Raw genomic sequence first — 23,346 nt, 5'->3', positions numbered from 1 at the left:
ATGAAGGAAAAAAGGAGAGTGGTGCGTTGAGGTACACGTGGAGACAAAAAACGTTATCTATGGAGGTAAAGAAGGGAATGTATGAAAGTATAGTAGTACCAACACTCTTATATGGGTGTGAAGCTTGGAGGCGGTTGGAGGCAGTGAAGATGTCCTGTCTAAGGGCAATGTGTGGTGTAAATATTATGCAGAAAATTCGGAGTGTGGAAATTAGGAAGTGTGGAGTTAATAAAAGTATTAGTCAGAGGGCTGAAGAGGGGTTGTTGAGGTGGTCTGGTAATTTAGAGAGAATGGATCAAAGTAGAATGACATAGAGAGAGTATAAATCTGTAGGGGAAGGAAGGCGGGGTAGGGGTCATCCTCGAAAAGGTTGGAGGGAGGGGGGTAAAGGAGGTTTTGTGGGCGAGGGGCTTAGACTTCCAGCAAGCGTGCACGAGCGTGTTAGATAGGAATGAATGGAGAGGAATAGTACGTATCTGGAACCTGACGAGCTGTTGGAGTGTGAGCAGGGTAATATTTAGTGAAGGGATTCAGGGAAACCAGTTATTTTCATATAGCCGGGCTGGAGTCCTGGAGATGGTAGTTTGAAGGGATATGTTGTGTATCTTTATACGTATATGCTTCTAAATTGTTGTATTCTGAGCACCTCTGCAAAAACAGTGATTATGTATGAGTGAGGTGAAAGCATTTTCTTTTTGGGGATTTTCTTTCTTTTTGGGTCACCCTGCCTCGGTGGGAGACAGCCGACTTGTTGAAAAAAAAAAAAATTATATTTTCTTCATTCGAGTCTCCCATTTATACACCTCAATCATATTCTCCCTAATTCTGCTAAGTCTTTCCAGAGTGACGATCCAGTGCCCTCAGCCTATCCTCATACAAAAGATTTCTGACACGTGGAATCAACTTTCTCCTTATATAAATTATTTAAAAAACCGATAAGTACTTATTTTCAAGACTGATGTCCTGAACACATCAACTCCAGACTAAGGGACTGATTACCTCAAGTTACTCATCTCTGTATTGGACTGAAGCCAATAGCTAGCTAAACATTTATAGAATAAAGATACCCAAATGTTGCACGTGTCATTTATGTTATTCTTCCATCCATACTAAGAATCTTTTGTCTCTCTTGATTACAGAGGATGATTCTCTCATATTTTCTCCTACAATAGCTAATGAAGCGTGTTGGGTATTAAGGTAATAAAAAGTATAGTGAACGTTGGTGTATTGTCTTTGACGAAGACAACTGGTGTTTGTGGGCCAACATTACATCCAGCACAATCAGGAATTTAGTAACTAATATATGAGTGATGATAAATAAGACACTTGTGCAACATTTGAGTATCTTTATTCTGAAAACATTTTGCTTGCCAGTGGCAGGCAAAACGTTGGAAGATGAGGAGTTTGAGGTAATCAGCCTCTCAGTCTGAAGTCTCTTCAGTACATCAATCTTGATACGAGTGACTAGGGCTGGGTTTGATTAGTACCTGATGTAATGAAGCAAATTCTTGGGTAGCCCTGGGAAAAGGTTAGACAAATAGGTGGGTGGGAATGTTTGGTTCTGAGAAAGACATGGCCAGTATGGGCCAGCAGGCTAACTAGCCCTAGTGCTGGCATCTATAACCTCCCACACGAGAGTGCAACAGACTCCAAAAGACTTAGATACTTGGGGAAACACATCAGGGAAAACAAGTACACATAATGAGGAATAAGACATTATCAAGGGTAAGGAGGAGCTTGAATGCAAGGTTCTTGCAGTGCAGACCAAATATGACTTCAGGAATAAAATGATGATTGAACCAGTCCTCAAATAATTCCTCTGTCATCCATGCTGACTGGTCTGACCACCAGTTAACAGGCAAAGTGATTTTGTTTTTCTGTTTTAAGGCACGGGGATTCAATGAGCGATAAACAGGTATGGGTCTGCACTTAGTCACCTGTTACATTTGTGCAAAGCAGCAAATAAAAAGAGGTTCAGGGCACATGAAGGAAACTGGCCCACTTCAGCCATGGTGAAGGCTGGCCAAGTCAGAACACAAGATAGAAATAGGTAGAGCCTATGTGAAAGGTAGCAACCTTCAGCACAAAAGGTGGAAACAGATACAAAATGAATCATGAAGAAGGAAATGTAGACAAAATGAAGTGTGGTCTTCTCACTCACTCACTCTTGCACAGCAATATCATGTACCATTATACTGTATTTTACTAATATAATTGGAGATACTTGCCTATGCATAACATGTACTCCAAGAGCATGAAACTTTTTTTAACATTATCATATTTAAACAAGATTCAAACATTTCTTTAAATCATTTCTGTCATTCATCTCAAACAAAAATTCCTCCACATTTTCCTATGAAGCATTGACATGCCTCATTCTGACTTTAATTTGGTGAGTATCAGACTATTATTAAGCAGAGTAGAATTTATTACATAAAGCACAATGTTCATCATACATGTTGGGACTAAATATATTTTGCCGAACCGTGATCTTTAAAGATGCGCCTAAATTATATTTTCTTTCAACTGACTCATAGTGTAAATAAAGTATTTTCTGTTGTGCAAAGAGGAAACATTTTGTTGGAAAAAAAAAAAAAGCTAAAGGCATGTCTCATGATGCTGCAGAAATCTTGGAAGAAAGCAATGGACACTGATATAAGAGGTAAACTCACTGATGGAGGAATATGAGTTGATGATGTTACATCTGAGGATAAAGATAAAAACAGTGATGACCAAGGTGAAAAACATTAATCCTTTCAGTGGCCATCATTTAGAACTATGTCACTGAGGCGAGGGTCCCTCACACAGTTTTACATCATTAACTCATCTCACTCACATAAGCTGTGAGCGGTAAATTTTGGCCCAGATATGAGAGAATGGGTCTGCACAATGAGTGTTCAGTGTAAAAAAGAAATAAAAAGGCATGCCCAATAGGATAGGATGGGAAAAGCAAAACTCTGACCATGAGTTTGGTGTAAAATAGCAACTCTTAGGTGTTTTCTAGGATGATTTCCAGTTTTATTGCCTTCCTTGGTATCATTTGATGAAACAGAAGACATACTACTGAAACAGTGATGATTTTGACTGGTTTCAGGAGCAGAAGTAACCTGAAATTGGGCTTAAAAGTAGCAGAAATATTCAATTTTTGCCAATTTTCCTGAGACTGGGTGAGGCGCCCCATACACCCCTGGTCTATTAAATGGATTTTTAATAGGTCTGATTAATTACTGGGTTGCTCTAAACAATGACCAATCATTCCTGGTTATATTTCATTTTCTGGGAAACTGAGTAAATTTTCTATTTTTGTGTGATAATTCAAAACGGAAGGCAAATGGAGATGTGATTAATGAGGAGAAAAAATGTGTTAGTGCCAGGAATGTCTACATTGTTCATTTTACACTATTTTTAAACTGTGTAAAACTGGCCAAATTACCGCCTTCTGTACACTTTATAGGGTAGTTGTAATAGTTGAATGGGCGGTTTTTTCTGCCCAATCAATAGAATGGAAGGCATACCAGTGAAATAGCTAAGAATTTGGTCAAAGGGACTATTGAATCAGACTTAAAATAGAAATCAAAGTCAGCGAAATCACTGGTGTAAATTGTACCCAGACCACTTCACACCTGTGTAATTCCGTAGTTTTCCATCAAATTTCGTACTTTTGGCATCATTACCTTCAGAAAAGGATTCTCTACCATTTCAGAAAAAATGGTAGAGAATTAGTACTGCTCCCAGTGGACGCTGAGAGCAATATTAATTTCAGGGGTCTGGACAGTGGAAGGGTTAAAAGCTGTGTCCATAGTTGAATGTTTAAGTTTGTATGGGCACTTTAATTATTGATTTTGAGTGAAAAAATGTCATACCAGTATAACAAAATTACCAGTATGCCAATTTATAGGATACAAGATATCCTGATCAAACAGAAGCAAAAATGTACTAAAGAAAGTAGCTCAAAAGTGTTGGCTAGGTTTTCCCATTATAGAAGAACTCAGTTTCTCTCCACTCTAGTGGGTTTCCTTCTTTTGGCAATAATATCAGTGCCACATATTTTTTCTATTTCTATTTTCATGTTTGTGATCTAACCAGTGGCATCCACACAAGATATTTCAGCAGAGACCTGTTATGTAAGCTTAACCTCAAACTAGATGTAATTTTCCTAACTTACCCCAACGTAACATTTGAAAGCAGAGTTAAGGATAAGGGGGTAAGTAAATAAAAAATATAATATATATATTTAATCTACATCCTGTACATTCTCTAAATATTTCCCTGAAAACTGGCTCCCTGTTTTGGTCCTAAGGGTGCAAGATTGAGGGTATATACCCATACCATCACTTATTCTCACACATACATCCTCAGTGCTTGTGGCCCACTTGTCTTGGTACAATATACTTGTACCTTCTTCTCAACCCACACCAGTTTTACTACTCATTTCAATGCTCTGTAATTTTTTCATTGTCCCCACCTCACCATCGTGTACTACAGCATTTTTCCCCTTGTATACCTAAATTATTCTCTCAATATACTAAATTATTTTGATCTTACTAAAAGCCAAACACTATTATAAAGTCAAAAAAGTTAAAATGTCTTACATGTTTCTTCTTCTTCTTTGAAGGAGATTCATCACCACTGTCTTCTTTTTGACCAGACAGAGCATCTCCTTCCCGTGGTGACCATGGTTCATTCTTAGCCATTGACAAGTCAATGCCTGATGTTTGAGTCATATCATCATCATCTTGAGGTTCAACTTCATGTTGTGAGGTATGCAGTACAGGTTGTGTATGAGAAATAGGTGGTCCATCTCCTGGCAGGTGTTGTGTGTCTCTGGTTCCTCTACTGTCACATGCACTGCTTGTCAACTTCATTTGTGTGCTCTCTGTATCTGTGATTCTGGTATCTACTTGGTTTCCACAGTAAAACTGGTCCTCAGGTGATTTGGTACTACCTCTTGGGTTATCCGTGCAAGGCACATTTAGTGGAGATGTTTTAGAGTTAGTATTTGGAGAGGCAGCAGTACCCATAAATTTTTTTATAGATATATTGGATCGTATTCTTGATAAACCTTTCACCTCTAACATATCTGCTACTTCCAATACTCTCTCCATGAGGCTATGATCCACCTGCAAAACAAAAATTTAAATACATATAGTATATACTATTATATACACTGCACATTTATACATATGCAGTAAACAATATACCGTCATGTACATTAGTAGTATACATTAGTAATGAACATTTTAACCCTTTGACTGTTTCTGACGCATATACACCTACCATCCGACTTACGACTGAGTTCAGTTCCGAGAAACCGGTCATAAGTCGAAATGGTCGTAAGTCGAACTTTACTACTGAATATCAACATAACATTTTTGTAATGACTTTATTTTATTGTTTTATTTTGGTATTTCATGTTTTACTTTACTTTTTATCCTGTTAGTACTGTATTTTATACTGTAAGGCTTAGGATAAACACTGTGTACAACACAAATAGTTGTTTATTTCCCAGAAATTTGGCATAAAAAACACGGTCCTTAGTCGAGTGATCATAAGTCGAGCAGGTTGTAAGTCGGATGGCAGGTGTATATGTCTTACGAGCCAGTGTTTTTGGCATATTTATACTCCAAAATCCTAGTGGCTTCAAATCAAGTGAGAGAAAGCTGGTAAGCCCACATGTGAAAGAATGGGTTTGTGTGGTCAGGATGCACAGTATAAAAAAAATCCTGCAGCATGCAGTGCATAACTAGAAAAAAACTTCAACCGTGTTTTTGGATTAAAATGCTGACTTTGAGGTGTATTTTCGTATAGTATTTATGGTTGTATTCTCGTTTTCTTGGTCTCATATATATAGAATGGAAGACATGTTACAGAAAGAGAGAAGATTTAGATTGGTTTCATGATGAAAAGGACCTTGAAATTGAGCTCAAAGTAGCGGAAATGTTTGATTTTTGCCGATGTTCAAGAGTAAACAAATGACATCACTGTCCAATAAGTGCCCAACTAGCCATTCTAATACGCAGTCACAAACAGGTTGACATTATTTATACAATTATTACAGTAATGCAGTAATCTGCATAACAGTAAATCTGTTTTTTGTGTGATAAAAATTCAAAACAGAAAGCAAGAGTAATATAAGTGGGGCCTGGAGACGTGACTGATGAAGAGAAAATGTTACTTTAGTGCCAGGAATGTCTGCATTGTTCATTCTGGACCCTTTTTTGAAATTGGCATCTTTTTTAATTTGTGTGAAATTGGCCAAGTTGCCAATTTCTGACCACTTTATTGGGTAGTTGAAATCAGTAAATGGGCAGTTTCTTGTACTCAATCAATAGAACAAATGGAGTTCTAAAGAAACAGCTACAAGTTTGGTGGACTGGAACAATGGAATTGGCCGAAAATAGGGATCAAAGTAGGTAAAATTGCTGATGCGTAAATATCGCCGAGATTGCTAACTTCTCAAGAGCGTAACTCCGTAAGTTTTCCATCAAATTTCATACTTTTTTAATCATTACCACCAGGAAAAGATTGTCTATCATTTCATAAGTTTTTTTTTTTTAAATTCTTTAACACAGAGCAAGTTTGTGAGCAGGGGTCTCGACAGTCAAAGGGTTAAATGCTATTTTCAAATCCTTTCAGTTTATATCAGTGATTCCCAAAGTGGGTGGTACTGTCCCCCCGGGAGCACTGGAAAGGCCGGGGGGACGCACAGCAGTGTGGTATCAGAACCAAGGGAGCATTTGCTTTATAAAATCTATATGCAAAAAGCTAAGTCAAGAACACTTAAGTAACATTAAGTGTTTTATATAGAATAAAATTAACAGAGTTATACACAATAGTTTCATTTTATTTTGTTGGCCGAAGTTGGAGTTAAAAGTCTGAAAGTTGTTGAACAGTTAAATTCTTCCACTTTTCTGTCCGGGTTACAGTTATTCAAACGTAACATTGATGACCTTCAAGTGTACGTATTGTGTACACCTGAATGAGCTGCTAAGAGACATATCTAGCAGATTTCAGGATCTTGTTTTACTTAAAATAGTACTAGACTGGGTGATCAGTCTAATCCTAGATACCAGCAATGAGGAAATAGGAATAAATAACAAAACAAGGCACAATACCATGACTGAAAGAATACACAAATAACCTGCACAGAGAAGAGAGGAGCTTACAACTTTGTAAATGGTCCAAGTCGGACTGAAACGCTGTTGTAAGCTCCTCTCTTCTATGTGCGGGTTATTTGTGTATAGGAAATAGGAATGGAGGATGAAGAACTGATTTCACTCCAAAATGACACTGAGCTGAGGTCAAAGTTCAAAAAATCATATAAAAATTGTTGGTTACACAAAAACATTTCTGACTGCTACCGTGCACTGTGGAACGAAGTCAAGATGTACTTTATTGCCTTCCCAACATCATATTTAGTAGAGAGAGGCTTCAGTGCAGTTGTCAAGCTTCTTTCCAAGCAAAGAAATAAACTAAAAATTAATGGACACAGGGATCTAAGACTTCTTCTTAGAACCCTCAAGCATATCCATCTCATTAAAATTGTATAGACAATGTAGTTAGAGATGAGATGTAACTCTACCCTTTCATATTGTTAAATGAATTGGTTTACTATGTTAATATTTATTTGTGAAATCAATATACTTGTTTACAGTGTTAGATTAGTTGTTTTGAATTTGCAGTAAACTTAATACCAAGAGAGAGGCATGTGGGGGTGCTAGGGATGTGGCCTGGGAGCCTAGGGGGTGGCAGCCTGAAAAAGTTTGGGAACCACTGGTTTAAATCAACAATAGCCATTGTGCAATATCATCCATTCACTATTTTTCATTGGTAAAGCTGATCCTTCAAAATGATTAATATATTTTTTTTTTTCAAAATGCTATTCTAGGAATGAGAAAATAAAATGACAATGTTGCTATTGCAATATACATTGGTCCTCGAGTTGATTGTCTTGAATTATAATAATTTTGAGTTACAATTTACCCCAAGGAATTTAGTTTTGAGATGCAATAAAAAATTTGAGACAGGACATGCGTACGATGGTTGGCAAGCATGGGTGGGCCTCAGCCCAGAGACAAGACACAATGATGAAAAGTTCTTAAATAGACTGATGGTAGAGGATGTATTAGAGGAGACTGGGATGGAGGGGGAGGGGGTTGGAGTAAGTGGTGGTGGGAGTAAGAGAGGATGGAAGAAAGGAAGGCAAGGAGGGAGGGAGAGTGTATATGCCAGACACTGGCAGTGGGAGGCTGCAACAACAAGCGTAAATATTGTGACAAATGTAAATATGTATTGCAATAACAAGAGTAAATACTAAGCCAACAATTTTTTACCAATCTCTGCCTGCCTGCTTGCCCAACCCTGTCCTGTCCTGCTTGCTCTGGCCTAGCCTGGCCTACCCTGCACTGACTGCCTGCTTGCCTGCCTTAAATGGAGTAATGGTAGTGGAAGATATGGGGAGTGGTGGGAATGAGGGAAGAGTAGAAGGGAGTAAGATTGGTCGTGTATCAGATGTAGGTAGTGTAAACATTAAATCTACAATTCTTGACCAATCTCTGCCTGCCTGCTTGACTAAACCTGTTCTGTCCTGCCTGCTCTGCCCTGGCCTAGCTTGGCCTGTCCTGCCCAGCCTGCTCTAGCCTGTCCTGCCCAGCCTGCTCTAGCCTGTCCTGCCCAGCCTGCTCCAGCCTGTCCTGCAAAGCCTGCTCTGGCCTGTCCTGCCTGGCCTGCCCAGCCTGCTCCAACCTGTCCTGCCCAGCCTGCTCTGGCCTGTCCTGCCTGACCTGTCTTGTCCTGTCATACCCTGCCTGCTGTGGTTGGCTGCCTGCCTTGCCCTGGTCTGGTCTGCCCTACCTTGCCAGCTCTGACCTTCCTTTCCTTCCCTAGCATTCCCTGTCCCCTTTGCCCTGTCCTGTCACTTTGCCTGGACATAAGCCTATGAAACATAGGCTTACTCTGCTGCTGGGTGTCAATTACTCTGGATTTCAAGCCGAACCCAATGCTTGTTTAGTATTCAGAAAACTCTAGTGCTTAAACAGAAAAAAGTACACAAGGGCAAAGTGGGTACTCTGGCACCTTTGAACGAATTTACAATAATACCATGTATTTTAGGGCTTGAGTTATAATAGCTTTTAGGCACAATGTCTTCTGGAACAGATTAATATCATAGCTCATTTGACCAGCGTCTTACTAAAATCTCTTACATTTAGATACTCTATGGGTAAAATCACTTTTTACAAAATAATTAATAAAAAAGTCATGGATGATCAACAAATTTCTTAAGAACTTAAACTTTGAAGGTCACTGTAAGCAGCGCATTAGCGTGTTCCTTCAAAATTTTGAAAGAATGACAGCTCTTAACAAAGAACTTGATTATTTTAGCAGAGACTCTATGGAAGAGAATTATTATTATTACAATTATGTACTGGAAAAGTGCTAAACCCATCAAGGCCATATAGTGCCAGGAGAATAAAAGGTAATTAGACTCAAGCTGAGGAAATGGAGGGAAGCTCCAATTCTTGCAATCAAAACCCCTTCCCCTTCCTCCATAGAAGAGATTTTTCATTACCATTCCTCGCTACAGTTACCATATCTTATGGAGAACAAGACGCTCCAGTGTCGAGGATGCCCTCCCCCCATCCCCCAATTCCTGCTGGCTAAAAAAAAAAACTGCTTTAACCTCCAAGATTCTGGGTAAATTTTCGAGGCTTAAATTTGGAAAAAAAATTGTCTTCGATGCTGTAAAATACAGTACTTATACCCCCATTTAACAGACTACCACAATGGGAGAGAACTGTCAAAGTGTCCATTAAATCAGAATGTTAAAATATAGTACAAGCGTACTCAAGTATTCTACTGTATAGCTATTATAGTACTATTCACACAATTTAGTTATAATGCAATAAACACTGACAATGAAGGAGTTAAAAATATGATTTCCCAAGTGAATTTTTCACATTTTCTTTTTCTTTCTTTTTTTTGGGTCACCCTGCCTCGGTGGGAGACGACCGACTTGTTGAAAAAAAAAAAAAAGTATGTTATATCAAGGTTTTATTATACCTTATTTTATAAGCATATTCTTTGAAGCAACTACACCTTGCTAAGAGTACAGAATATAGAATGTCAAGTATTACTGACAAGTATGGTAGAAAAAGACTTTGTGCACAGCAAACCTTGACCACAGATGTTTCAGTCTGGGTAGAACTTGATTAAGCTCTATCAAGAGCAATAAAACCATTCTAAAAAGCACCTCAAAATCACCATATGAAAAACACAAAGTCAGATGTTTCCTTTTCCCATTATGCACTGCATGGGGCAGGATTATTTTTTATATGCACTCACCACACAGACCCTCTCTCTCATGTCTAGATCAAAATTTACCACTCACAGCATATCTGAGAAACCTGTGCTTAAAAGTTGGATCTACGTCAGTGATGTTGGTGTCAATAATGTAGATGTATGTAAGAGAAAGTGAAAGAGCTAAGTAAATTAACAACCTTTTATGACAATAAATGCTTACCTGGGTGTTCCCTTGGTACATGTAGTCTAACAGACAGCTCATTTCACGGAAACTGGCTCCTCGTAGAACTATCATTGGATATTGATCTGAAGTCACTTCTGACAGCACTCTTTGAAAATATGCAGAGGTGGAAGCTAAGATAGCTTGATGGGCTTTCATAACAAAACCATCTTCAGTAACCAGTGTGACATCACAAAAATGTTCCTCCAACCTCTGTAGTGTAAGGATCTGTTGTAAAGATTCAGTTATTAGCATGAATGATAAGACAAAATAAACTTCCATACACTAAGTTTGTAAAAGTACTTTTAATGCAGTAAGTTTAACTAATAGAAATAGCTTATAAACAAGATTATGCATTTTTAAGACACCAGCCATCTCCCACTGAGGTAGGGTGACCCAAAATAAGAAAACCTTTTCACTGTCATTCATTCAATAACTGTCTTACCAGAAGTGTGTTGACATCGCAGCTCAGGTGACATTCTGAACTGCATCATTCCTACCCCTCCTTCAGAGTGTAGGCACCACACTTCCCACTCCAGGACTTAAGTCCTGCTAAATCTCTTGATAAATGTTACTTTGCTTACAAGCCAACACCACTTCAAATCATAAAAACCACTTGCCTCTACTCACTCCCATCTAACACAGCCATGATGGATGTCCAAGAATCCCTTACCCCTTCCCTTCAAGCCTTCCTGGGACAACCCCTAACTCTCCATTCCTGATTTACAGATCTTCTTGGTGATCCCATTTTGCTCATCCTCTTTAAATGTATAAACCATCTCAACAACCCCTCCTCCACCCTCTGAGTAATACCTTTAGTAACACTTTTTAAATACCAAGTTCTAAATTCTCTGAAAAATGTTCACACCCCACACTGCCCTCAAAATATCGCTACCTTCAGACTCTACCCACATTTAAAATACATGCTTCACAGCATGATCCACCTTTTTTTCTCTCCTCATCAATTCTATAGTTCGCCTCATCTCTCAGACCAATCTGTCAACAGTCCACTCCCAAATACCTTAACACATCTGCTTTCTTCATATGCCCTCCAATCTGATATCCAATATTTTATTGCCTAGATTATATATTATACTCATTACCTTGTTTTTTCCATGCTCACTTTTAATTTCCTGTTTTAACATATCCTCCCAAATTCTTATACAGTACCAACTTTTGGAACTTCTCAGAATATCCCAGGAGAACAGCGTCATCAGCAAAAAGTAGCTGTGCTAACTCCTACATTGTATAAGATTCTTTAGCTTCTTTGGATGTTTATCCATACTGTTCCATAAAGGAGACTGAGGTGTATAAGCTTACCAACATTAACTGGCCACTATATATAATAACTATGGACATGGTATGGAAAAATGTGAGACCCTTACTTGAGGAAATATTTTTGAAAATAAGCTCGACTCTTATTTACAGTTTTACACTGTTTTAAAGCACAATATATTATCTTATGCTAAATAGGATTAAAATTTCTTAAATTTAATGGGAAAGGAATGCATAGCCATCTAAATCCTAATAACACTTAACCTTAGACACATGTTGCATGTGGTCATTCCAACGGAAACGAAGCTGTTGCTCAGTGCTAACTGCAGCCATGTCTACCTGAAATATATGCATTATAATCAATTATGGAGCAAATACACCAGGGTATTCATTAATTATACTACAAAACTCATTACATAATACTTAACAACAGTTAACTAATCCCTAGGTACATACTTACTGCTAGATGAACAATGACAGGAGACAAAAGGAGACAGAAGTCTCTTAGGTGACAAAAGGCGAGACAAAAGGAGACCTTCGTTTTACCTTGCCTAGAAATCAAACCCAGGTCCTATTTGCAAGCCAAATCCTCTATTATTGAGCCATACATCACCATAAAGAACCAATCTTAACCTTTAACCCCTTGACTGTTGCAACCCCCAATTCTGAGGTGTCTCCTGGTGTCGCAAAATTTAAAGAAAAAAAAAAATAATAATAATAATAATAATAATAATAATAATTTTTCTTATGAAATGATAGAGAATCTTTTCCCGATTGTAATGACACCAAAACAACGAAATTTGATGGAAAACTGACGGAATTACGCTCTCGCGAAGTTAGCGACCTCGGTGATATTTAAAAATTGGCGGTTTTGCCCACCTTGAGCCCTATTTTCAGCTAATTCTGTTGTTCCAGTCGCCCAAACTCATAGCTATTTCTTTAGAACTCCATTTTTTCTATCGATTGAGTACAAGAAACTGCCCATTTGCCGATTTCAACTACCCAATAATGTGGTCAGAAATTTGCAATTTTGCCAATTTCACGAAAATTAAAAAATATGCCAATTTCAAAATAAGGTCTAGAATGAACAATGCAGACATTCCTGGCTCTAAAATAACATTTTCTTTGTTCATCAGTCATGTCTCCAGGCCCCTCTGATATTACTCTTGCTTTCTATTTTGAATTTTTATTCAAACAAAAAATAGAAGACTTACTATTATGCAGACTACTGCAATACTGTAATAATTGTATAAATAACATCAACCCATTCATGACTGCATATTAGAATGGCTAGTTGGACATTTATTGGACAATGACATTTGTTTACTTTTGAACATTGGCAAAAATCAAACTTTCCCCTACTTTGAGCTCTATTTCCAGGTTCTTTTTATAGTAAAATCAATCAAAATCACCTCTATTTCTATAATATGTTTTGAACTCTATCAAATGAGACCAAGAAAACGAGAATACAACCATAAATACTATACGAAAATAGACCACAAAGTCGGCATTTTAATTAAAAAAAAAACGGTCGGAGTTTTTTTTCCTCATTATGCACTGTGCGCTCCAGGATTTTTTTTATATGGTGCACACTGACCACACAGACCCATTCTCTCACATGTGGGCCTACCAGCTTTCTCCTGCTTGATTTGAAGCCGCTAGAATTTATGAGTATATATACGTCAAACACGGTACCTCGTAAGACGTATATATACGGCCGCGACAGTAAAAGGGCTAAACTGTCCCTAAATTGAAAGCCCCCCTTCTGTGTCTACAAATCTGAAGAAATAAAAAAATAATTATTTTATCTTCTAAAATGGTTAAAGAGGGAATTTTAATAATGATGACACCAAAAACTTCAAAATGTTTGGACTGGGGTGTGTGTGTTGGGGGGGAGGGGAAGCAGCTCATTCCTGGGTAGAATAAAATTATTTTAAAAAATATTAATTTTTTTTTTCTTTCAAAAACTAAGAGCATAATTCAAGGAATATTCTGGTGCTTAAAATTTGTTTCTATGATTTTTCTGAGCCAAGTCATCAGAAACTATTTTTGCCGGAATACAATTTTGTGACAAAATCTTAGTGCAGTATTATTATTTTTTTAACATTGTTTTGGTGTTTTGTGGATAATTCTTCCATTATTTCTCAATTTTTTGGTTTTAATGAATAAAAATCATTATTAACTGTCTGAAGCAAAAATGGGTGGCCTGAAGAAAAATTATAGCCATTTGAAGATGCAAAATAGATTACCAGGGATTTATTTCTTCATCTGCAACTATCCTGGAAGTATGTTATTTGGATATTTGCTTGTGTAGCTTCAATATTTATTGAAGAATCATAAAAATTCTTTGATGTTATATAAAAAGTAATTGTTCTTTAACCCTTAAACGGTCCAAACGTATATATACGTTCACGCGCGTAGCGCCCCAAACGTATATATACGTTTTCTTTGTCATTCACTCAACATTGCCACAATAAGCCTGAGTCACCTAGACATGAGAGAATGGGTGTGTGCACTCACTGTGTTCCATATTAAAATAATTGGGGATGCCTGGGTACCATATGCTCTTTTTTCCTTTTAAAAGAAAAGATTTCTTTTTTCCTCAAAAAATTTGGGGTGCTACGCGAGTGAACGTACATATACGTTTGGACCGTTTAAGGGTTAATTCCAGATTGAGACTCGTCAAAATTCCTCTCAAAATATTTTTTTTTACTGGCCTTTATTAAAAAAAAAGAAAAATGATGAATTTTCATAATTTAGACATTACACAAAACTCAACTAACCTATTCATAATCGTGTGCACTCAACTGTAACACCTTACTGTGTATGCATGAGGGTTGCAACATAAAAAGAATATTTATTTAAATTTTTATATTTTCAGGACTATCATGAAACTAGGACACTTTCAAATTGCCACATGGACACTTTCAGTAAAAATAATTAAATAGAACAATAAAGAATATAGCTTGAATGAGCCCCAGTAACTGTCCCAGTAACCAAAGCTGGCCCAATAAAAATTCGTAAAACAAACCAGGAAGGTAAGAGGAATCCCTACCCATCCCCGAGAAAATTGCCCAAAATTGAGTTTCCCCCATTTTAACATCTATTTCAGGCCATTTCCAGTCCTAAACTTACCATAAAACTTCTCAACTTCACTAATATGTCTTTCATTCTATCTACTGAAACCAAAAATAGCAAAATGGCCTCAAATGGAAATAAGATAGTCACCAGCCCTTATGGAAAGTCAAGACAGTCATCGATGACACACTGACTTGGGTTATGCTGCATGACTAACCCTCCAGGTTAAAAATCCAACCAAATCTTATCTTATGGTCCTCAGACAACATAATTGATTGAAACTAAATATATCAGCCAGTGCTGGCTAGTTTTTTCAAAGGATTCTAAATGATGTAAAGAGGAACTTGGCAAATCATTAGCCACTCTCTTCAACAGATCACTACAAACATGTATTGTACAGGATGTGGAAAATGGTAAATGCGATACCCATCTGCAAGATGAGACAGGTCATTAGCTTCCAATTATGCTAATCAGCCTAACTTCAATTGTGGGGGAAAGATGATGGGATCATTAATTGCAAATGTAATTCAAAGCCACTATGAAAGACATAATTTGATCAACGAATCTCAACATGGTTTTACAAGGCAGCAGTCTTTTTACTAACCTTTTTTCCAATAAGCTATTTGAGACAATAGGCCAAAATAAAGAATACAAGTATACAACATTGTTTATATGCCTTTAGTTAGGCCTCTGAGGAAGTCTCACACAGGAAACTGATGAGGAAGCAGCTGCACATGGTATAGGTCAAATTATCTCCTGGGTTGAGTCACTGCCAGATAGGCAACTGTGTGTATAAATGGGAAGAAATCAGAATGGAAACCTATTGCCAATGGTGTGCCATAGAGGTCAGCAATGGGACCCATTTTTGTTCACAATTATGTAAACAATAAAGCTGAAAGAATAAACAATCACTCAAGTAAGTCTGCCAATGATGCTAGAATAAGGCATCAGCTAACTTGATGACATATGTAAGGTTCTAACCCTAAGAAAATAACTAGTTTACCTGGAGAGAGTTCCGGGGCTCAATGCCCCCGTGGCCTGGTCTGTGACCAGGCCTCCTGGTGGATCAGAGCCTGATCAACCAGGCTGTTACTGCTGGCTGCACGCAAACCAACGTACGAGCCACAGCCCGGCTGGTCAGGAACCGACTTTAGGTGCTTGTCCAGTGCCAGCTTGAAGACTGCCAGGGGTCTGTTGGTAATCCCCCTTATGTATGCTGGGAGGCAGTTGAACAGTCTCGGGCCCCTGACATTTATTGTATGGTCTCTTAACGTGCTAGTGACACCCCTGCTTTTCACTGGGGGGATGTTGCATCGTCTGCCAAGTCTTTTGCTTTCGTAGTGAGTGATTTTTGTGTGCAAGTTCGGTATTAGTCTCTCTAGGATTTTCCAGGTGTATATAATCATGTATCTCTCCCGCCTGCATTCCAGGGAATACAGGTTTAGGAACCTCAAGCGCTCCCAGTAATTGAGGTGTTTTATCTCGGTTATGTGCGCCGTGAAGGTTCTCTGTACATTTTCTAGGTCAGCAATTTCACCTGCCTTGAAAGGTGCTGTTAATGTGCAGCAATATTCCAGCCTAGATATAACAGGTGACATGAAGAGTGTCATCATGGGCTTGGCCTCCCTAGTTTTGAAGGTTCTCATTATCCATCCTGTCATTTTTCTAGCAGATGCGATTGATACAATGTTATGGTCCTTGAAGGTGAGATCCTCCGACATGATCACTCCCAGGTCTTTGACGTTGGTGTTTCGCTCTATTTTGTGGCTGGAATTTGTTTTGTACTCTGATGAAGATTTAATTTCCTCATGTTTACCATATCTGAGTAACTGAAATTTCTCATCGTTGAACTTCATATTGTTTTCTGAAGCCCACTGAAAGATTTGGTTGATGTCCGCCTAGAGCCTTGCAGTGTCTGCAATGGAAGACACTGTCATGCAGATTCGGGTGTCATCTGCAAAGGAAGACACGGTGCTGTGGCTGACATCCTTGTCTATGTCAGATATGAGGATGAGGAACAAGATGGGAGCGAGTACTGTGCCTTGTGGAACAGCTTTTCACCGTAGCTGCCTCGGACTTTACTCTGTTGACTACTACTCTCTGTGTTCTGTTAGTGAGGAAATTATAGATCCATCGACCGACTTTTCCTGTTATTCCTTTAGCACACATTTTGTGCGCTATTACGCCATGGTCACACTTGTCGAAGGCTTTTGCAAAGTCTGTATATATTACATCTGCATTCTTTTTGTCTTCTAGTGCATCTAGGACCTTGTCATAGTGATCCAATAGTTGAGACATACAGGAGCGACCTGTTCTAAACCCATGTTGCCCTGGGTTGTGTAACTGATGGGTTTCTAGATGAGTGGTGATCTTGCTTCTTAGGACCCTTTCAAAGATTTTTATGATATGGGATGTTAGTGCTATCGGTCTGTAGTTCTTTGCTGTTACTTTACTGCCCCCTTTGTGGAGTGGGGCTATGTCTGTTGTTTTTACTAGTAACTGTGGGACGACCCCCGTGTCCATGCTCCCTCTCCATAGGATGGTAAAGGCTCGTGATAGGGGCTTCTTGCAGTTTTTGATGAACACGGAGTTCCACGAGTCTGGCCCTGGGGCAGAGTGCATGGGCATGTCATTTATCGCCTGTTCGAAGTCATTTGGCGTCAGGATAACATCGGATAGGCTTGTGTTAACCAAATTCTGTGGCTCTCTCATAAAAAATTAATTTTGATCTTCGACTCTCAGTCTGGTTAGCGGCTTGCTAAAAACTGAGTCTACTTATAAGCTATGTAAATAACAGAGTACTTAGATAAATTGAATGTGAGAAAGACTTAAAAATTCTAGTTGGCAGAAATTTAAATATAAGAGAACATTAAGTGATAGAAACAAAGCCAACAGAATTCTTGTCTACACATCAGTAAGTTTATATCATAGCAGTCCTAAGGCTATGCTTCAATTTTATGTCTTTGGTACAATAAGCCTTATTTTTATTAACACTGCTCAATTCTAGTCTCATTACCACAGAATGGACATAAATGCACTGAAAAATATATAGAGCAGGATGACAATATTGATTCCATATATAAGAAATCATTCCTATGAAGACAAGACAGAAGGCACCAAATCTGTACTCTGGAATAATGTAGTACTCGATATATGACTGAAGTGTCCCAGTGGAAAACAGAAATAAGGGGGTATAAATAACATGCTGAAAGTATCTATGACGTAAGTTACGGCAATGAATTCAAGTTGGACAAATTTAAATTTAGAAAGGTACAGAAAAGTGCTTGTTTGGCAACAATGTTGTAGATGAATGGAGTAAACTCACAATCATCATCAGTAGAATATCAAAATGGTATATATTATTATTATAATAAAAAAGAAGCGCTAAGCCACAAAAATGGTATACAATACCGACAGGTTAGTAAGGACAGGTTGGTAACTGTTGCCTCATAATTTGTAATATTTTAAAATAAAGAATTAAACTAAGTCTGCCCGAAATGCCTAGCCATGCTAGGCGTTCTAGTGGTACACTCTGTAATCATTATTTAACTACATGTAAACCACACAACAACCAAATTCTGTAAATTCAACATTGTAATCTTTATAGAGAATAAACTTTGAATTGAATTGAATTGAATATGTGTCTTACCAACTCTAAGTAGTGGTAGGCCTATTGGCATAAGCCAATAGGCCTATCATTGGCATAAGCCAATAGGCCTACCGAAGTGTTCATTCTTATGTTCTTACATCCCGTCATCATTTTTTGACACAACTTTTTCAACAATGCAAACATGCACAGAAATAAACTGACTGTATATAATGTTAAACACTGTATACAGTGTTAAAGAAAAACAAACCAGCAAATACGGTATATATCAAATTCATCCATCATAAACACTTAAATACGTAAACTTAGTAGATAAGATTATTGATTATTACCTGTCTAATGATGTACTGGTTATCACAAGACTCTCAGTACCTTTCAAGATAAGTAACAATTCTTCATAAGCCAAGTCCCGAACGGGATTCACTGGAAATAAATGTAGGTAAAAATGTGAATAATTTACCATCAGTTAGAGCACACAATAATCAAGTTCTTGGTCTGGGCGTAAACATCACAGTGCTTTAAAAGTGATTTAAAAAAAAGGCCATTTGCAAATTAAAGCTGAATAAAGCAGACCAAGAAAGTTAACGACCGGAAAGTTAGATGTAAGGGTAAGATGTGGCACGTGGATCACCACTGAGTCAACTCACCAGAGCATTACTCATTAGGGACAAAGTATGAGGAGCAGCAGCAGCAGCAGCAGCTCCCTCATCCAACTTTTGTCTCAACAACAAGATGGCGACCACTACAATACACTCCTTGTAAGGAAAACAAAAATCTTTACGCTGCTTAAAGTCGAATGCAAGTAATATTATATAATTGCAGGGGGTAATGAAACAAGTCTATATTCTCAAATTATGTATCCATATTGTCATGCAAATATAAATAAAATAACTACTGCTTAGCGCGGAAAATTTGAACTCTGCCTAAAAAACAAACAAACAAACTTTATTTATTTCTGCAGTATTACAAAACGAAGTTTACATAAATTGAAATATTATTAAGCACAATAGAAAGCCACTAGCATGCAGTACAATAGATTTGACAGCAGAAAATCTACACTACCAAACATCTGGCATTTAACACAACTGATACTAAAATAAGGACGAGGGTTGATGTTGGTGGTTTATTAGTCAGGAAAGAACACAATGCCTCCTAACACTCGTCTTAAATTAACTCTGAATCACATGACCCGTTTTTCTGTCCACCCCCAACTATATTTCACATTCCATTAAAAAAAAGTTATTACATAGTAGTAAAGCCTAAGATATGCTGATACCTTACAGTTATCCTAAATAAAATATATGTAAAAAACAGATCTTTATATAAATAAAAGGAAATTCTTGAAAAATCACGTTTTCTTTGACCCATGTGACGTTTGTTGATATCCGTGTTGTTGATGTCCTTCTGGGAGGCTAGTGGAAGTGAACATCTCTGGGGAACGTTTCTACCAACTCTCATAATGATCAGTGTTCGTTTCCTTCCATAACTGATATGCCATTTTACTTACATACACACTTCCTGCAGAACTATGATGATGGGCTAGATAAAATGATTGTTAATATATTAGTAGGAAAATCTGTAGGGGTCATGCAGAACCTGGGAATAAGAAAAATACTCAGATTTATCTATGGTTAGTTAGTTTAATATGTTTATTATGCACCCCATACCCATTTTGTGGGCGGTAGTCAAAAGATTACAGAGGTACATAATGGGTCCAGGGACTGGACTCCAAAGTTCTGATAGCTGAACAAAGTGCAAAGGTAATGAACTCACAAGTTACAAAGGTAATGAATCATGTAAGTAAATTTACTTACTTACGTTTATACATGGCTACAATCATGAACAAATTATAGAGTAATGAGCAATTTACACGTCCACACCCGGTCACAACTATGAGTTATTGGTGCAGCTATTAATTGTTGGGTCACACGCGCACACACACACACACACACACACACACACACACACACACACACACACACACACACACACACACACACACACACACACACACACACACACATGAAGCTGCTAAGTGACCTTGATACCTCAAAGGCGATGGGACGGGACATCTCCCCATGGGTCCTTAGAGAAGGAGCAGAGATGCTGTGTGTGCCCCTAACCACAATCTTCAACACATCCCTTGAAACTGGGCAACTACCGGAGAAATGGAAGACAGCAAATGTAGTCCCCATATTTAAGAAAGGAAACAGAAATGAGGCACTAAACTACAGACCTGTGTCTCTGACATGTATTGTGTGCAAAGTCATGAAGAAGATTATCAGGAGGAGAGTGGTGGAACACCTGGAACAGAACAAGATTATAAATGAAAACCAGCATGGGTTCATGGAAGGCAAATCCTGTGTCACAAACCTTCTGGAGTTTTATGACAAGGTAACAGAAGTAAGACACGAGAGAGAGGGGTGGGTTGATTGTGTTTTCCTAGACTGCAGGAAGGCCTTTGACACTGTTCCCCACAAGAGATTAGTGCAGAAGCTGGAGGATCAGGCGCATATAACAGGGAGGGCACTGCAATGGATCAGGGAATACCTGACAGGGAGGCAACAACGAGTCATGGTACGTGAAGAGGTATCACAGTGGGCGCCTGTGACGAGCGGGGTCCCACAGGGGTCAGTTTTAGGACCAGTGATATTTTTGATATATGTGAACGACATGATGGAAGGTGTGGAAAATACTGTATATATTTTCCGGAAATACGGTAATTTATAGGTAAATAGATGCCCTATATTGTATTTTTAAAAGAAGTATGTTATCGAAAATGGGAAACCTGCAGCTGGGGAGGGCAGTCGCCATTGTTAATTTGAATTGTATACAACGTTAGTGTAATGGGAAGGAATTTTCGTGCTCTAGAGGTTAAAATTGGGCTGACACCTCTCAAATAGGAGGCGAAATTGTTGGATGTGCATTCCTGCATAACTTGAGATATCAGACGACTGGACAAGACAGCTCCAGGAACCTCAGATAAGTCTTATGTAGTAACCTGGCCAGTGTTATTTTCATAGATAGACAGTGAGGGTTTCTGAGTATGATACACATTAATCTCCAGTCAAATTGGTGAGTGTTATGATTAAGATATATTCTCCTTCTGTTATATAAATGTGTGTATATACTATAATCCTTTTTTAATTTAATATACAGTCCACAAATTTATATATTTACCAGCATTCCTGTTAGTTTTTTTTTAGTTTAATATGTATATTATGCACCCCTTACCCATCCTGTGGGCGGTAGTCAAAAGATTACAGAGGTACATAATTGGTCCAGGGACTGGACTCCAAAGTTTTGATAGTTGAGCAAGTTACAGAGGTAATGAACTCACAATTTACAAAGGTAATGAACTCACAATTTACAAAGGTAATGAACTCACAATTTACAAAGGTAATGAACTCCAGGTAGGTCTGGTTACAATCATGACAAGTTACAAAGGTATTTACAGATTACAGAGGTACGTAATGGGTCCAGGGACTGGGCCCCCAAAGTTTTGATAGCTGAACTAGGTACAAAGGTAATGAGCTCACAAGTTACAAAGGTAATGAATTCTGTAAGAATGGTTACTTACGTTTATACATGGCTACAATCATGAACAAATTATAGTGTAATGAGCAATTCACACTTCCACACCCGGTCACAACTGTAATGAGTTATTGGTGCAAATATTGATTGTTGAGTCACACACACACACACACACACACACACACACACACACACACACACACACACACACACACACACACACACACACACACACACACACACACACACACACACACACACACACACACACACACACACACACATACTGGAGTATGCAGCACCAGTCTGGAACCCACACCTGGTCAAGCACGTCAAGAAGTTAGAGAAAGTACAAAGGTTTGCAACAAGGCTAGTCCCAGAGCTCAAGGGAATGTCGTACGAGGAAAGGTTAAGGGAAATCGGACTGACGACACTGGAGGACAGAAGGGTCAGGGGAGACATGATAACGACGTACAAGATACTGCGGGGAATAGACAAGGTGGACAGAGATAGGATGTTCCAGAGAGGGGGCACAGGGACAAGGGGTCATAACTGGAAGCTGAAGACTCAGACGAGTCACAGGGACGTTAGGAAGTATTTCTTCAGTCATAGAGTTGTCAGCAAGTGGAATAGCCTAGCAAGTGAAGTAGTGGAGGCAGGAACCATACATAGTTTTAAGAAGAGGTATGACAAAGCTCAGGAAGCAGAGAGAGAGAGGATCCAGTAGCGATCAGTGAAGAGGCGGGGCCAGGAGCTGAGTCTCGACCCCTGCAACCACAATTAGGTGAGTACACACACACACTGACACACACACACACACACACACACACACACACACACACACACACACACACACACACACACACACACACACACACACAGGAGCTGAGTCTCGACCCCTGCAACCACAATTAGGTGAGTACACACTCACACTCACACACACCTGGCTCATCCTGGCTTTTTCATTACTCCTGTTACCCCTGGAGAGGTTTGTACCCAAGGGTAACAGGAGTAATGAAAAAGCCAGGATGAGCCCATGGTTTACCCAAAGGTGCAGGGAGGCAAAAACCAAGTGTGCTAGGGAATGGAAGAAATATAGAAGGCAAAGGACCCAGGAGAATAAGGAGAACAGTCGTAGAGCCAGAAATGAATATGCACAGATAAGAAGGGAGGCCCAAAGACAATATGAAAATGACATAGCAGCGAAAGCCAAATCTGACCCGAAACTGTTGTACAGCCACATCAGGAGGAAAACAACAGTCAAGGACCAGGTAATCAGGCTAAGGAAGGAAGGAGGAGAGACAACAGGAAATGACCGGGAAGTATGTGAAGA

General features: G+C 38.7%; 1 protein-coding gene across 4 annotated transcripts in view; it reads right to left on the bottom strand.

The window, feature by feature from the left end:
- LOC128688603 (uncharacterized) overlaps window positions 1-19,278 on the bottom strand; it is a 44,399-nt gene extending 25,121 nt beyond the window's left edge. The window contains exons 1-5 of one of the 4 annotated variants that reach the window (XM_053776501.2): window positions 19,127-19,234; window positions 18,812-18,902; window positions 12,059-12,133; window positions 10,520-10,747; window positions 4,593-5,120 (exon numbers count right to left, since the gene is read on the bottom strand). In XM_053776501.2, the coding sequence (XP_053632476.2) occupies window positions 4,593-5,120; window positions 10,520-10,747; window positions 12,059-12,127 (825 nt within the window). In that variant the 5' untranslated portion in view covers window positions 12,128-12,133; window positions 18,812-18,902; window positions 19,127-19,234. The other 3 variants (XM_053776499.2, XM_053776502.2, XM_053776500.2) reach the window with 3 other exon arrangements.
- Between the last annotated feature and the right edge of the window lie 4,068 nt (window positions 19,279-23,346).

The sequence above is a fragment of the Cherax quadricarinatus genome, chromosome 13 (assembly GCF_038502225.1).
Source record: "Cherax quadricarinatus isolate ZL_2023a chromosome 13, ASM3850222v1, whole genome shotgun sequence".
NCBI classification, from domain to species: domain Eukaryota; kingdom Metazoa; phylum Arthropoda; class Malacostraca; order Decapoda; family Parastacidae; genus Cherax; species Cherax quadricarinatus.
The sequence above is the reverse complement of the archived record's forward strand: the minus strand, read 5'-3'. Positions and strand labels throughout refer to the sequence as shown.